This window comes from Uloborus diversus, chromosome 8, assembly GCF_026930045.1.
Source record: "Uloborus diversus isolate 005 chromosome 8, Udiv.v.3.1, whole genome shotgun sequence".
NCBI lineage: Eukaryota > Metazoa > Arthropoda > Arachnida > Araneae > Uloboridae > Uloborus > Uloborus diversus.
The window spans coordinates 130,124,742-130,142,740 of record NC_072738.1 but is presented as its reverse complement, the minus strand read 5'-3'; the positions used below and the strand labels follow the sequence as shown (position 1 = coordinate 130,142,740).

Here is a 17,999-nt window from a genome sequence, read left to right as displayed (position 1 = left end):
ATTTGTTTTTCCAACTTTTTTGTTTAATAGCATGAAAATAGTTTTTTAATATTAAGGATTTTATCTCTGTAAAATGAATTGTATTCAAAGTATAATATTGTAAATTCAGGACTTGAAAATTACTTTGCTTAATATCCTAAGGCACGTAAAAAATTCAAGTTGGGCATGAATTTTTTTCCCTTACATGCCCAGTCAGGCATGTAAATAATTAATGAAAAAATACTTTTCTAAAAAATTAATATTTTGTAATTTTATTGGGAAAAAAACACCTGCAGCTTTCACATGTATGCCATATTTAGACATTTGAGAATGATTTTCTTACTTCATAAACATTCTACCACCATTTTTACAAAGAGTTGACATAGACACATTTCATTTTCACAATGTCACATTTATTTATACGAGTCATTCTTCAAAAAGTGTAACTTCTCTGTCACACGCCTTTTACAGTAAAAACTTTAAGGAAAAATTCATTTAACAATGCTTTTTAATTTCATCAAAACTATATCTATTTCAACCTGCCAACTCTTTTTTAACAATAATTTTTATTTTAGTATATTTTTGGTTCACAACATGTGAATTCTCACCTCCGTGGAATGTCACACACCTTGTGTGACTGTTTATGTTTCTTAATAACTTGTTCAATTAAAAGCATATACTTATTTATTTACTATTCCTTTCACAAGTGTCCCAAATACTTATTGTTTAAGTATATTTATTTTTTTAACATTGTGTTGCAGTTTGTTTTAATAGGAAAAGGAGTCATGTCCACAAAAAAATTCCCACATTTGTTGCCTAAACACAAAATGCCATTCCTCATTAACACGTGGCAGTAATTGACATCAAATTTTATTTTCCATAATACAAGGGAGACCCTTTGTTTATTTTCAACCATAAAAAAGTTGTGAGATTTTTGTCAAAAAACAAAAAGATAGATTTTGTTTTAAAAACTAAGTGTAATTATTGTGATTTATCACCTATGTGAACTTGAATTTCAGGAATGTAAATTAATGTAAAAAAGAAGTGAACATGTTTTCGTGTGCTTAACATGTGCAGATTGTAGCAACAAAGAAAAAAAATATTTCCCTGAAAAATGCATCTATTCGTCCCATATTAATGGAAAATTCCTCACCTCCATGAATCTCACCTCCATGACAGATCTTATCAATGTTATTATTTCTGAGGTGAAAATAAATGATTGAGGGAAAATACATCAATCTTAGGCATTCTACCAAAATTATAATTTGCCAGTATATTCTCAAATTTACTAAATACTATTTTTAACACACATTTGGACTAAAAGGATAACTACTAATTAAGCTGTACTTTAATTAAGAGAGCTTAATGTTGGATTCCCGCTAATCATTGAAATAGTTCATTGTTTGCACAATTAACAAAATTGCTACTTTGATATTAAGTTGCCTCGATTTTTAAACATTAAAAGGTTTTCCCCTTTTTTTTATTTCCATGAACAAGCTTTTTTTTTAAATATCATTTATGAGTAAAATAGTTTGAACTTAGCTGCGCCTTTGTTTATAGTTACTTCTAGTACGTAACACTTTCATGTAAGAATGAAAAAGAAGAAAACAAAGGGTTTCAAAATGGAAAAATATTTGTGTTCAAAAGTTACATTTTCTGGAGAATGACTCATACATAAAATAAATAAAAAGTGTTTAATGCAGATATGTTTTTGAAGTTAATTTTTCATCAGTATATCAATTGTATAGTTTGCTATGTTTTTATTAATATGCAGTTTAACCAGAGATTTCCGCATGTTAAAATTTCCAGATTTTCAAGCCTTGTTACAGCATATTATTTGGTAAAAATCCACAAATACTTGAATAATAGTACTTTTCTATTTATGTTATATACTTGTCTTACTAAGTCTTGTTGCTATATTGAAACATTTTTCATCACTGTCTAAAATTATTAATACAGTATTCTTTGCTTATTCACTTTGCGACACTTGCGATGATTTTGATAACATATAAGCGATTGATAACATTAAACATATCACTATTGTATATGTTGAATGTTGTCAATGTAATGTAGTTCTAAATTTGCTGTTAAAATCATAAACATTTGAGACATTTTAAAACAAATGATTAAAATGGCTGAGTTTCTTCTTGTCCTTTAGCAATAAACTTAATACAGTAGAACCTCGATTATCCGAGCTTCGGTTAACCAAGGTTTCTGTTAACCGAGCTGATAATTTTCAAAAAATAACATAAATTTAATCAGATGAGGATTTTTCAATTTGAAAATAAAAATATTTTCTGGAAATGTGTTTTTTAATGCATCTTTCAATATTTAACTTGGAATGGCTAAAAAAAATTCAATTGACTTTTTAAAAAGTACTACAAGTTATTTTCCATTTTTATTTTTAAATTGTAAAACATTACTTTTTATGTGTCCATCTTTTATGAATATTCAATCGTATTTTTAATTAATAAAATTTATGATTCTGACAAGTTTTTATATAAATTTTTTATTAAACAAGAATTCCGACATCCAAGGCACTAGCGATCCCAATTAACTCAGATAATCGAGGTTCTACTGTATTTATTTCAGTTCTCTCTTAACAATAGGCTAAAATTCAATAATTCATTTCTCAGATATAATTGGTTTTTTATTTAAGCCTCTAAGAAATCCAATTGAAAACAATGTTTTTAGATATTACACGAGTGAAAAGACTGAATGTCTTATTGTCCTTCGGCAATGGGTTAAATATTTACTTAGTTCTTGCTTAACAATTGGCAAAAATACATATAAATCATTAGTTAGACATAAATGTCAGACACAATGTAATTTCTAAGTTTAACCTTGCCCAGGATTCGTACACTCTGAGAAAACTTGGAATTGTCAGGAAAAATGACACTGGTCAAAATGTCAGGGAATTTTCCAAATTTGCCCCCCAAAAAAATTTCCTATTTTTCCCAGGGAATTTTGTTCTATGAGATCTAATCTTCATTTTTATCGATGTTTCCTTTAAAAAATGTAAAAATTTTGAGGAAAAATGACGCTAAGAATTAAAAAAAAACCTGTGACCCTCTTCCTCCAATCAACTCTAATTTGAATTCTGAAACTTTGAATTCAAATTATGTTTTTCACAATCACGAGTTGCGACAAGACCCTACTCATTAGAGTTATTGTTTCTAGAAATGACTCCCCCCCCCCAAGCATGTCCCTCCTCCTGGGTGGTATGTGTGTAAAGGCACGTGCGTGTAGGCGAGGGTGCATAAACATGCGTGTGTAGGACAAGGAGGCCACCACCCAGCAGAAGTGGATTCCGGAGGACAGTGCTCAGGACCAGAGCAGCCGTGGCGCCGGTGGGCAGTGGTGCTGCTGGTCCAAGCTGAAAAAGGAACCACAACGTCAAGGATTGTCAAATGAGAACAATAAGCAATCGTGATTGCTCAAAAAGTGGCGACCCAAAAAAACTTCCGCAGCCGCCATTTTTGACCCTCAATAGTTCCCAAGAAAAAAATTCCTTGAGTGAACAGGAATTATGCACACACTCAACAGGGAAGATGACAATTTACTGCTTTGGAAGCACAAGCTTGAAGATGGGAGGGTCGATCGGGTAAAATCGTTTTTTCGATCGGAAAGTCTTTTCAGCAACGTGTGAAACGCCATTTTTGTTTGTTCACAAGATAGAAGTAGACACGATCCTAAATGCCTAATTTTCAAAAATTAAAGCAGAATTTGATGTTTTCTTTAATTGCAAACTAATGAAAATAATGCAAAATGTGCTGCATTTTTTTTTTAAATTTTATTATTATTTTAAATAATTTTCTTGAGAACTGAAAAAATTTTGTTCTTTAGACTTAATGTTACCCTTATTGCCTTGGATGCAAATGTGCTAAAAATTTTTCAACTGAATTGTAGTTTCATGAAGATTTATTTTTAAAAAAATATATTTTCATGCTACAAATTTTTTTTTTAATCTTTTTTTCTGGGGGGGGGGCGTAGCCGCCATGGCATTGGATGTTTATTGCAATGCAAAGTATTAAAAACAACTCAAAATGTGACATTTTTCCCCGGATACAGTGCCTGCCGCTTATTAAAATCACATTCGTTCTGAGGACATTTGATTTTATAAAGCGGCTGATTTTATAAACCGGCACACATGCACTGAAAAAAAAAAGGTTTTTAAGTATAAATACTCTAAAAAAGAAATAAATTACGATTTAATTGTATTTTATTTTTATTCTAGTTGTATTGTATTATTTTAGTTCAGTTGCAAAATACAGTTGACATTTTAACTTACATAAGGTACATTTTTGAAATTTCACAAGGGTCTTAAAAATATTGACTTATTGTTGTCTGAGTAAGAGAATTTGAAAGTAAAGATTGAGAAATCCCTAATTTAATTGCAGCATCACACTAACTATATTTAGGAAGCTTGTCATACTTATTCAAAATTTCAAATTAATCTTTCACACTCAAATCGTCACGACTTGAAAGCTAACAATTTTAACTCAATTGTAAAAATGAACTGTCAGCCCCGTAGATAGCTGAATGAGTACAAACTGATTAAAATTCAGTGGTCAGTGAGCAGGGCTGCAAGTCGAAACAGATCTGCGAAGTGGAAACAGGCAGCACCAACTTAATATCTGGCTCTGAAACAGTTCTCTTGTGGCTGCTTCATTCTTCTTCTTCTTCTTCTTTTTTTTTCATTCAACTCCCCAAGAAAAAAAACGTACAACCTTCACCTTTTTTTTATTTTCGTTCTTGTTTAATGTGGAAATCGTTATTTTATTAGTGCTGCACTACTTTAAATCCCTTGAAAAAAAAATAATAAAATCCTGTTTCTATTCAGAGAAGAATTAACATATGCTCTCCAATAGTTTGATTTTATAAAACGGCAAGGATGATTTTATTAAAGGATAATTCTAACATGTTTTGATATAGTAATGATTCTGTTCTTCCAGATTTGATTTTATAAAGTGGCTGATTTTATAATCCAGTGATTTTATTAGTGGCGGGCACTGTAATTCATAGTTATTTTTTGGAAAAATGCAAAATTTTATGTTCAGAACATTTTTTTATTCTAATTGATTTAGACGCTTATGTGCTAAAAACTGACTATTATGTCTTAATTGTAGTTTTTTAATTATTATTAGTTTTTTATAACTACCTTTATGCTACAAATTCAAAAATCTACTTATTATACTATTATTATACAAATTCAAAAATCTACTTAAGTTTTTCACTTAATCACCATATTTGATCGTTTGCACGATAGAAGTAGACGTGAACTTCCAAAAACAGAATTGGATGTTTATCTCAATGTAAACTATTGAAAGTAACTTTAAAATGTGCAATAAATTATGAATTTTTAAAAATTAATTTTCTAGAGAAAAAAATATTTAAATTTTAATGAAATCATCCTTTAATATGCGAAAGAAAAAAAAGTTGATTATTGGTAGATGATGATTTTTGTTATTTTGCATTATATGGTATGCCGATCAATGCAACAAATTAATAATATTTATACTGAAAAATAGCTTTATACTTAGCTCAATATTTTTTGTGTTATGTACTAATAAGAAAATAAAAAGAAGAATTGTAAACCAAAAGCGGATGCTAAAAGATTGCTGCGCGACTACAGCAAAACGCTAATATTACGCATGACATGTGACATTAAATAACCACTAAAATAAGTTGAAAGTACTTTGTTGTCAACAAGTAGTAAACCAATTAAAACAATTTTGAACAAAGTTGTTTGAAAAAAAAAACTCAAAATTTTGAGAAAGAAAAGAAATTTTAAAAAAATCTAAGATTTTTTTTCTTTTCAATATTTTCAAATCTTAGATTTATTTTTTTGAAATCAAAGGGGGAAAATTTCAGTTCTTCGGCATTGCTACTTTAAAGAATTAAAATTATTTTTTAAATATTGCTTTTTAAACTTAATTTTGAATGAAGCGAGTATCCTGCAATTTTCTAAAAAACAACCTGAAAAGCCTGGAACATTCAGGGAATTTTTTTTAACCACAAGTGTATGAACCCTGTTGCCAAATGCTAAGAATTTTGGGGATAAAAAGATTTTGCGGGTACTCTTCTACACAAAATGAACATTGCGTAAAAATTTAAAGTGAATCCATTGACTGCTTCCCAATTTTTGGGGTAGCAAACATACGGACACTGGATTTTTATAAATAAGATTAGGTATATTATGTTTGTTAAACTAAACACACACTCTCTATTTTATTTAGGTATTTTTATTTTTACCTAAAATCTAAGTTCTAATTCATAAGTAAGAAACAATTTTGAGCTGTGAGATAGCTGTGAAACCTTAAAGTTATTAAACATATTTTTTGAACAAAAGACTTTATTTTTCCTTAGATGTTGCTTTTGATTTCATGCTTTGAATATTGTATTTAAATACTATATATTAAACAGGGACCGCGTTAAGCATTCGCCAACGCGCCAAATGCGATAAAATCGTAAATTCGGCGAATAAAATTCGAATTTGGCGAATTTATTGGCGAACAGAAATTTCTCCAAAATATACACAGAAGAAAAAAAATCTCCCTTCAAATGTCAATCTAGATAAAAAATAGGTTCGTTCACAAAATTCGGACCCCTAAAAACGGACCCTTCTCAAAATTCCGACCCCTAAAAACGAACCTTTCACAAAACTCCCAGGCTAGCAATCACTGAAAGTTGTTTTATCCTCAGACCACTCCGAGTAGAATGGGGTGCGCGCACGCGCGTTAGAATCGGATCGGAGCGTTACCGTCCATCGGATCGCTGGAAGGATGACGTTTGCCTCTCACTGATCAGATATCAAGGGCGCAGAGTTGCTACCGAGTAGAAATCGTTGGCAGATGCTTTATTGGATGGCGCGTTAGTTTCATTGTGTTTGATGTCTGAAACAATGGAGTAAGAAAGGAATGGAGTTTTTACTTTATTAAAAGCTTTTATTTCTACTCTCAAATATTTTTAAGAATTATAAATATCACTCTAAGTTGTTTTTAGCCATTTTTCCTTTGAAAAATTACATATGATTTGTGGAAAAACTGTACTTAATTTGCATTTTTTTTTCTCTCAAAATTCCTAAAAACGGACAAAAATTCCTGGATATACCCGTCCTTATCCTCAGAAAATTGTCAAAAATTAAGTTATACTTCACTCTCTGATTAAATATTTCTGCAGACAAAAATACATTAAAATGAGAAAAGTTAGTCTTGGACTAAGATTTTGGAAATTTGGCTAACACTTTAAAAATTTGGCTAATTTACTGGCGAACAATTCAAAAATCCTTAGCGCAATCCCTGTTAAAGCAGATAACTTTCTTCAAAGCCAAGTGTTATTTTTGATACTTAATAACATATCATTTATTTAATTTAGGTTTAATTTATGGAGCTGTTATAGGAGATGCTCTTGGAGTTGCTACTGAATTCTTATCTGCAGATGAATGCAGATTTCATTATGAAAAAGAAAATTTAACTTTTGTTGATATAATTCGTGACGAGCATAGAGTTCACTGGGCCAAAGGTACTTGGACTTCGAATTCTGATCAAATGGTACGAATTGTTCTCCTAAAAAGAAGCAAAATGTTGAAGATATGTTATTTAATTTATTATAGTACCTGTTGAAACCCATCTTGATTTATAAAATGTTGTTCTGCGTAAGAAGACAAATTGAAGTGTAATAAAGTAACATGTGATTCGTTAGAGTTTTAAGACTTTATAAATGTTTTGAAATTCTAAAAGTAGTTAAAAATACTGTAGGGAAACTTGTTTTTATTTTTTCAAAAAAATTAATTTTTAAATTTTGTTTGGTTTTATTGATAGATAGCAATTCCTTTCAGCATGTGAGGCATGCAGTTTTATTGTTTTAAAACATTGGATTCTGAATTTTAACTTAATGGTTAATTTAGGGCTGTATTTAAGTTTTTATTGTTCAGATGTCAGAGAGTAAGAATTCAGAAAGCTTTGTGAAAATTTGCAATGGTCAAATTGGAATCTTTCTTTTTTTTTTTTTTTTTTTTGATTGATTTGACCCAAACCCAAAGGACAAGCTAAAACGCTGCTCTTTTAAAAGCTTAGGTACGTTTAGAAACAAATCACCTGCAGAAAAAACTTTACATTTTAAGGCAGTGATTTTTGAAAGTACTACGAGTTACATGTGTAGCTTTGTAGCATTTATTTCTATCAAAAACTTTCAATTGCTAGGTTTATCATGATATATATTATAAGTAGAGATGAAAACAGTTGGAAAAAAAACGGAAAAATTCCTTAAAAAAACAACAGAAAAAAACGTTTTTTTCCAAAGGGGTTAATTTCCACTCCGGAAAAAATGAATTTTTTCAACTTTTCAGAAAGTTTTAATTGAAATTTTCCTCTAAAAGTGATCAGAAAATTCTCATACTTAAATGCTGATGCCACTCCCTTCTTGTATGTTAAAATACAGCCTAACTTAGATAAAGCAAGTTGTTGTATGATAATATAATTTACATATAGATCAAGAAACTACTTTTAGCAAAAAAAAAAAGAATGTCCTTACTGACCAAGTAATTTTTCATGTAACTTTATTAAAAATGAATAAATTAACCAAACACAAAAAATAATAATATGAGAAGCAATCAATAAATTAATTGATTTCAAACTGCCGCCTTTTGAAGTAATACAGAGCTTCAATTGCTTATTGAAATTTTCATTCAAGGGCCCCTTAAGTCCTTTTATCAATCCTATTCCCTATATAGCAGTTGGTTTAGAGAGTCCAAATTTATGTGTAGTTTAGGGAAGACCTTTGACTCTAAAATAGGTCACACAGTGTAATAAATGGGATTGAGGTCTAGTGAGTAGAGCGGCCACTCTAAAGATGATATCATGTCAAAAACAATGCGCCTTGCACCACTTTTGTCTTTTTGGCAATATGAACAGGTGTGGAATCAAATTGAAATGTCTAGTCCACATTGCTCTGCAGTGTGCTCTTAGGTCCATAGAAGTACAACAGCTTCTAAAATGTCCTAGTACATTTTTTGATTCATTTAATGGTTCTCATCCACAAAACACCCAGAGATTTTTTGTCATTGTGCTGATTCCATCACAGACAAAGCCTAACTTTGGATTTTAACAATGTTTAACATTTTCTGAGGTGTTTGGAGTGTCTACAGACTAGAGATGTAAAATTTCCGGAAATTTTGGTGGTGGAAAAAAAACGGTTTTTTACCAGTTTTTTTCGGGAAAATTTGGAAAAAATGGAAATTTCGATTTTGTTATGAATAAAATTAGGGTTTCTTAATAGCTCTGTGTTTCTTGGAACATATAAAGGGTTAAGCATTAAAAAATATATGCTATCCACACAACTTCTTTTTCTGCTTGACAAAAATACACATAAAGGTAAGATTAATTAGAAAAAAACCTTTTTGTTTTATAACTGAGAGCTTTCATGGTCAAACACCAGAAATAAGTCCGGTCATCATTCAACCGTTCATGTTGGGTTATGTGTGTCTAATCATAAAAATTACATTTTATATTTTAGATTGCCTTTGAAACTTGAAATATTAATTGAAATTTTTGACTTTCAAACATGATTTTTTTTTTTTTTTTTTTTTTTTTTTTTTTGAAAGAAAAATAATACAATGTTACTGTCTGAAAATAAAAGCTATTGAGTTTTGATTTTTTCCAACCCAGTCTAAGTCCAAATCAAAACTAAATTGGTTTTTTATAAGCTGAACCAAAACTTAAACTAGAGTTTCAGTTTATTCATATGGCCGTGCTAAGCACAGTAGTAAAAGTAGTCATACTAGCAATTTTGAACAAAACCGTGTTATTAGAACAAGTTGTTCTCTGTTTCGTATTTTATATAATAAATAAAATGTTTTAGGATCATTTGATCAAGAACTTAAAAAAGAAAAAAAAAGAAATCTGAATCAAATATATGGAAAAGAGCCAAACTTTAAAACACAATATCTCAGCTTGAGCCCAACGTCAAATTCCACTTTTTTTGCTTAGCACGGCAGTATACAGGGTGCGGCAAAAAAAATTTCAGACGAAAATTGTATCATCGAATGGAAGGAAGGTAATTTCATTTTAATAAGTGCTTAATTTACTTTTGTCTCTCACTTGATTAGAAAATAGTTTGCAATATATTTCCTAGTTTATGTATTGTTTTTCGGTTTTCTTTACAATTTTAAATAAAATACCTGCTATTTTAAGTTGTTTAACCAATTAAAACGACAGTTCATTTGCTTGTTGTGCCCCGGCAAACAGTATTTGAAATGGTATGTCGTTTCGAGTGGCTTGGAAATGATCGTCGATGTCTGGAAAGTTGACAAAATGAACATTTGAGTTAATCGTAAGGTCATCCAAAAGTGAGTTCAATGAAATCCTTGGGTTTCCATGAGAGCAGTCGTTTGTAAGATGGGAATTTGTAACCGATAAGTGCGACGAAGGAAAAAAACAGCTCGAACAGAAGTATTATGAGTTCCAAAAAGTTCAGGCATTTGTATGACTCCAAAGATCCCAAAAACGTTTGAGACGGGCTGCAACGCCACGCTGAAAGAGATATTATTCAACCAGCTCATATCCCCCAGAACAATAAGAATTGGTTTGTAGCCGAGCACCTTAAAAAATGTTAAATATCATCAAAATCCGAAGTCAGGCTTGGTCTGTGATGGAATCAGCACAAGCGAAAAAAAATCTCTAGTTTTTTGTGGATGAGGGCTGTAAAATGAATCAAAAAGTGAACCAGAAGGACATTTTAGAAGTTATTGTACTTCTGTAGGCCTAAGAACACTTCAGCAACGTAAACTAGACATTTTGCTTGAACTCCACACCGATTCATATGGGCAAAAAGACAAGGCGCTTTTCTTTTTGACATGATATTATCTTTTGAGTTGACGCTCTACTCGCTAGACCTCAATCCCATTTATTACACTGTATAGCACATTTAGGAGTCGAAAGTCTGCCCTAAGCTACACGTAAGTTTGAACTCTCTAAACCAATTGCTTTATAGGGAATAGGATTGATTAAAGGACTTGTGGGCCTTGAATGAAAAATTCAATAAGCAGTTGCATCTCTGTATTACTGCAAAAGGCTGCTAGCTTGAAACCAATTAAATGTATTGATTGCTAAAGGTCTACTCATATTGTTATTTTTTGTGTTTTGTTAATTTATTCATTTTAAATAAAGTTTCATGGAAAATTTGCTTGCCCGGGTTTTTTTTACCGCACCCTGTACATTTGATTTGCACATTTTGTGGTTGATGTTATGCTTGTTTGTTTCATGAAGAAAGAAAATAAATTCTTCACTAAGGTTATTGGTTTAAGCTTTTTTGCAAAAACGTTTTTTGATCTATATGCAAATTATATTATCATACAAAAACTTGCTTTAAGGTTAGACAGTATTTTAACATAAAACGGGAGCGGGTGGAATTGCATCAGAATTTAAGTGGCAAAATTTTCTAATCACTTTTTGCTGAAAATTTCAATTAAAACCCTGAAAAGTTGAAAAAATTCATTTTTTTTTTTTTTTTTCAATTTTTCCGAAGCGGAAATTTATTCCTTCGGAAAAAAACAGTTTTTTTTCCGTTTTTTTTCGGAAATTTTCCGGTTTTTTCCCGACTGTTTTCATCTCTACTACAGACTAAATCCTATTATTCTGGGGGCTATGAGCTAGTTGAACGGTAAATCAAAGAAAGGTGTCCCCCCCCCCCTCTTCCAGCGTGAACTTGCGACCCGTCTCAAATGTTTCTGGCATCTGTGAACTTTTTGGAACGCGTAAAACTTCTGTTTGAACTGTTTTTGTCCTTAGTCGCACTTATCAGACACAAATTCCCCATCTTACAAACGACTTCTCTCGCGGAAACCCAAGGATTTTTTTTTTTTTCATTGAACTCAATTTGGGATGATCTGACGATTAACTGAAATATTTATTGTTCGTTTTTGTATTTTTACGAGACATCGAGTATCATTTCCAAGTCACTTGAAGCGGCATAACGCATCAAATAATGTTTGCCAAGGCACAACAAGCAAACAAACTGTCGTTCTGCTTGGCAGGGTTCGTATGGGTCATGAAAATCCTGGAAAGTCATGGGGGAAAAAAAGCAAATTTCAGACCTGGAAAAGTCATGGAAAATTGAAATTTTCAGTCTAAGTCATGGAAATTTATTTTCAGTCATGGAAAAATGTTCTGGGAAAAAATAACAGTAGCTAAAAAGAGTATTAGAAATTTTGAGTGATTAAGTATTGTACCATGAAAACTATTTAAACTGGAAAATTGAATGATCTCAAAAAATATTGCATCTAAGTTTGTTTCCATCACTCCTAAATCTTTATTTTAAAATTTATCAGAGTTTATCTCAATTTGTTGAAGGTTTTGGACAATCTTTAGTCATGCGATAGAATACAGAAATAGGGGAATTCTAATGCTCAAAAACAGTAGTGCCCAATATATGACCCGCAAAATTAATCCATGCGACCCACTGGTACGTTCAGTGTCATTATTCAAACATGTTCTGGAATTTCTGAACCTATTAATTTATATGCATTTGAAAATGTACAAATAAGTAAACAAGTACATTTAAATCAAAAGATTTATTTACTATGAAATGTTTTTATTTTTTTTAAATAAATATCTGGTTTAGAAACATGAATTAAAGAATGTGGCTTTATTTTAAAGAACCAAAAAATTGTCAAGTTGACACTAAAAAGCAACTTTTGAAGCAAATTTATTGAAACTTAGTAATGATTCATTCAACCTTTTCCCCAATCATTATCATTCTGACTGTTTATAAAAAAATAGTCGACATTTAAGCATCATTCACTGTAGTTTTACTTAACTTAAACTTATATGATGAAAACAGGTAAGGATTATTAAGTTTTTTAGGTGTACACTGATATTTTTTCAATCAAGGCATTCACATAAAAGTTTTGCTGATGCTCAGTTTAAAAAAAAAAAAAAAATTGCCAAGTTTGATATTAAATAGTACTCTTCAGGTAACAAGGTCATGAACATTTTCATGAAGTCATGAAAAAGTCCTGGAAAAGTCATGGAATTTTTTCATCCAAATACAGTATGAACCCTGGCTTGGTTAAACAACTTTAAAATAGCAGGTCTTTTGCTTAAAATTGTAAGGAAACGGAAAAACAATACGTAAACTAGGAGATATATTGTAAATTATTTTACAATTAAGTGAGAGACAAAAATAAATAAGAAACTCATTAACATAAAATTACATTACTTCCGTTTGATGATGCAATGTTTGTCCGAGGTTTTTTTTCCCCCCGCACCCTGTATACTGCCGTGTTAAGCACAAACATGGAATCTGCAGTTGAGTTCAATATATGTTTCCGATGCCTTTTTTTTCTCAGATTTAAAAAAAAATAGTTCCTGATCAAATGACCCCAAAACATTTTATTTATTAAGTAAAATACGAAACAGAGAAAAACTTGGTTATAATAACCCAGTTTTGTTCAAAAGTGCAGGTATGACTACTTATACTACTGTGCTTAGAATGGCCGTATGAATAAACTGAAACTCCAGTTTAAGTTTCGGTTCAGCTTTAGAAACCATTACGCAGTTTTGGTTTGGGGTTTCTATTGGAAAGAAAAAGAAAAACCAATTTAGTTTTGATTTGGACTTTGATTGGCTGGAAAAAATTAAAACTCGATAGATTTCAATTTCAGACAGTAAAGTTACATTGTAAGGAAGGGAAATCATTAGAGATGTACCGAGTACTCGGTAACTACTCGGTACTCGGCATACTTGGCCAATTTGCCCAGCACTCGGTACTCGGCCAAATTTTGATTAGATACTCGGCCAATACCGAGTAGTTGCAAAAAATTAAATATTGTCCAAGACAGACATTAAAATTTATAAAAAAGTGCAAGCATATTTAATATTCTGCAATCACTTACAAGTCAAATTTAAATTTTGAGAATAATGAAGTTTTTAATGCTTTAATGGAATAAATCTTGATTTTACTGTCCCCAAAGTTAATAAAACTTATTTATTAAAAATTGTGCAAAAAAAAAAAAAAAAAGTACAGAAAATATAGAATTTTTATATTAAAAATAGATCTTTGTTACAAACAAAAATTAGTTATTCGAAATATAAAAATTCCTTCGCTTAAAAAAAGGGAAATAAAACAACGTTAAAAGCATAGTGCAGGAACACTGCAAACACGTGTTTTGGCGTTACAGGGAATTCCTTTTTCAGTGCACAAAATGTGAGCTTGTAGATTTAAAGGCATCCGACAAAAGTCGGATTTTTTTGTCGAATGTCTTAACATTCTTTAGCTCATTTTATGCACTGATAAGGGCATTCCTTGTAACGCAGAAACACGTGTGTGCAGTGTTCCTGCATATTTGTTTTATTTGCTTTTAAAAATTATTTATGTTTGGCGGACTAGAACTAAAATAGATTGGTATAGTTTGTCTTAATTCCATCTTGATTAATCATACGTTTTATTTATTTATTTTTGATTTAAAAAATAATTTTTTTTTGTAAAATTTTTGATATAAACAAAATTTTTTAAGTAATGCAAAATTAAATTTCAGCAGGAATTCAGTTTTAAAAACTTTTATGTGGACAAAGAGGTCTATACTATTATTCCAATAAGTTCAAAATTGATCATGTGTGTGTCAGTGGTTCTTCTTAAAACATAATTGGTACTTGTTAACTAGGCCGAGTAGTGAAATGCCGAGTACTCGGTAACTCGGTACTCGGCCGAGTAGTGAAAGGCCGAGTACTCGGTACTCGGCTACTCGGCCAAAGTGCTACTCGGTACGTCTCTAGAAATCATACTTATTTTTGTTTTAAACAATATCAATCATGTTTGAAAAAAAATACAAATATTATTTTAAGTTTCACAGGCAATCTAAAACTGAAAATGTAATTGTTATGATTAGACACACCTTACCCAATAATATTGGCTGCACGACGACTTGGTTCATTTCTGATGGTGTTTCACAAAGAAAGCTCTCAGTTATAAAACAAAAAGGGTTTTTTTTTCCTTATTTAATCTTATTTTTATGTGTACTTCTGTCAAGCACAAAAAGAAGATTTGTGGATTGTATATATTTTTTAAAGCTTAACCCTTTATATGTTCCAAGAAACACAGAGCTATTAAGAAACCCTATTTTTATTCATTAAAAAATCAATTTTTTTATTTTTTTTTCCAATTTTTTCCGAAAAAAACGGTAAAAAAACGGTTTTTTTCCACTACTTCAAAATTTCCGGAAATTTTACTTCTCGAGAGAATAATTTTCATAATAATTCATCATAATCATTTCTTATATATATATATATATATATATATATGATCTTTTTGTGATTAATGTTTTTCTTTCATGCATATTCAATGGTAGAAAACAAATGGTGATGAAAATATGTTAAGATTCTTTTGAACAAGTAAATTTTAACTACAGAGCAGGACATATGGATGACATTTCACTGTCATAATTTATTTTGATGAAATAAAATTTTAAATTTTGGCATATCTGTTTCTTAAAATTTTTTGAATAAAAAAATTAAAATAGTTTTTAAAAGATGTTCCCCCCCCCCCCCCTTCATCATCCAAAATGAAACAAACATGCTCTTGTAGAGGGCCCGGGATTTAGTGTTAAGGGGGTCCTAAGCTATCTCAGTTTTGGCCCCCCACCTCTCTTTTGTTGTCTGGACCACTTCTGTGTTAGGACAAAAAGGCCAAACTTGAATTTTTTTTTCTTTTCCTTTTACATAGAAGAGGAAGTATTGTATTCGCAAAAAAAAAATTACTAGTGCGAAGAGCAGGTAAACGGCTGTATCTGCAAATTTGTTTTGCAAATTTTTAAATGTGATACAAATTTAGCTGAGAAAACTTCTTTTAGTCAGAACATTTCTGTCATACCACCCAACTATTTTTTAGCAAATGAGCTCACCATAAATTGATGACTCTGCAAAAACTTGTTTGAAATATTGTCTCCCTTACAAAATAATTTCAACCATGCGTCTAAAGTGTCCCTCTTCATGTACTCACTTTTCATTCCAATAATATCCTTCATGTCACTCCAGACTCTTTGCATGTCTGCATTACTAGCAAGAATGCACAACAAAATGTCTATAATAAAGTCTTCATGAGAAATAAATGCTGCAGGGATTCACTCTAACATTTTCCTCAACCTCCAAAAATCTGCATTCATAGTAAAATGGGAACAAATGAGACATTTCAGTTCTTGTGTGTTTTTTTTATTATTATTATTATTATGATTATTATTATTTATTTTTAATGCTAAACAGATTGACAATATGCACTAGAAGTAAGATAAAAGCAAGCAATAAGAAAAGAATTTCCAAAATACTGCATTCAAGATTAAGTAAACAGCAAGATATGAAAACTTGCGAGTCGAGTACTTTTCATTTTTTTAGGAACGAATCATGCAATTTTTTGGGAGTTAGGGGCTCCCAACAAAGCAGGGGCCTTGAACTATATTAAATCCAGCCCTACTCATGGAGTGCAAATTTTCTTCTTTTTTTTTCTTTTATAGAATCAACCATGTAGATATTGTTCTCTTTTTCTACCCTCACCAAGATGCTTTTAATTGTATATTGTATATAGCATACATATATATCGTCGCCTCAGAGCAGCACTAAGACATCTAATCCCAGGAATAACCCTTAGATATCCTGCTGCTGCTCTGAGGTGATGATATATGCATGTGTCTAAGATTGCTCCTTCTAAAATGATATTTCTGTGATCCTTAATTTAGTTACTTGTTTTGGATTCCTTACTTCAGTGGGCTGGAGTCGTAGATGAATTGGAATTTGCCAAACATTTGATTTTATGGAAGAAGAATGGCATACCTGAAATTGAAAAGAAGGAAACTTATATACTTTCTTCAACAATTAATTTAGTAAGTTTTGATTAATTTTTCTTTTGTGTATAGATTTTGTATTTTGTTTACATATTTAGTGATTTATTTAAGAGAGAAAAATTCTTGCGCAAAAAGTTTTGATTTTCAGGTTTTAACCGTAATCATTTTTTGTTATTAGAAAATATTTTATTTGACATACAAGAAGTGATGCAGTGTTCACATCAGATTTTATAAAATGAGCTAGGAATTTGACAAAATTTGCTTAACTGAAGCTCTGCATTTTCTGCTTTACAGGTAGTTGAACTTTTAGTATAATTAAAGTTTCCAATTAACTATCTGCCAATATAGTAAAAAAAAACTTTAAAATATGTCAATATTTATTTCTGTGGCATTTTTTACAGTCTACTCTCTCTCCCAACATAAATTCCATAATTGCCTAAAATCCATTCAAGATTTAAACAATGAGATTAAAAATTAAGTGTTGTGAAGATAGAAATCATGTTATGGTTATTAAATGTTAAAAAAGAGGAGACCTATTTTTATTTTAGCTTTTTTTTCCAAGGTTTAACTGTCTTAAATATATATCTATATTTTACTAAATTATATCATAATTATTTATTTTTTATGTGTTTCTGTAGCCGTATAACAGGTTTTCTTTTACTCTTACTTTTTAGCATACTTTTTATTTACCCGGTTGGTATGCCTTTTATTAATCTCATAGTGAGTCATAATGGCCAAGACTTTCCAATTCCTTAATATTTATGTATCATAATAAAAATAGATCGAAAACGTTTTTCAAATTTAAACTGTATGCCATTTAATTCAGCTCCCTGCATTATTTCTGTTATTGTAAACAATATATTTCCTAGAACTTAAGTTGTAGTAGCCCCTTATAATGCAGGGCATTGGGCGCAAAGGCGCCTATATGCAAAATTTTAGGGGGGGGGGCTCAAAAATTTTCCCCATGGTTTAACAGAATATTTTAGCCATGGAAGCCGATTTCAGTACAGATTAGGGATATTAAAAGTTGACATTTTTAATAACTTATTCATTAATGGCTGGAAAAGAAATTTTCATACATTTTTGCAAAGAAAAAGCACTAAAAGCAAGGAAGTTCTCATTTCTTAGGGGGGCTTGAGCCCCCTTGCCCCCCCCCCCCCCTGTATGGGCGCTCTTTCATTGGGGTGCT

General features: G+C 30.8%; 1 protein-coding gene across 1 annotated transcript in view; it reads left to right on the top strand.

The window, feature by feature from the left end:
* The window catches only part of LOC129227505 (uncharacterized), a 50,712-nt gene that overhangs the window by 11,499 nt on the left and 21,214 nt on the right, over positions 1 to 17,999 (top strand). The window contains exons 4-5 of the mRNA XM_054862081.1: positions 7,357 to 7,532; positions 16,706 to 16,849. Of these exons, the coding sequence (XP_054718056.1) occupies positions 7,357 to 7,532; positions 16,706 to 16,849 (320 nt within the window). The remainder of the gene's footprint in view (positions 1 to 7,356; positions 7,533 to 16,705; positions 16,850 to 17,999) is intronic.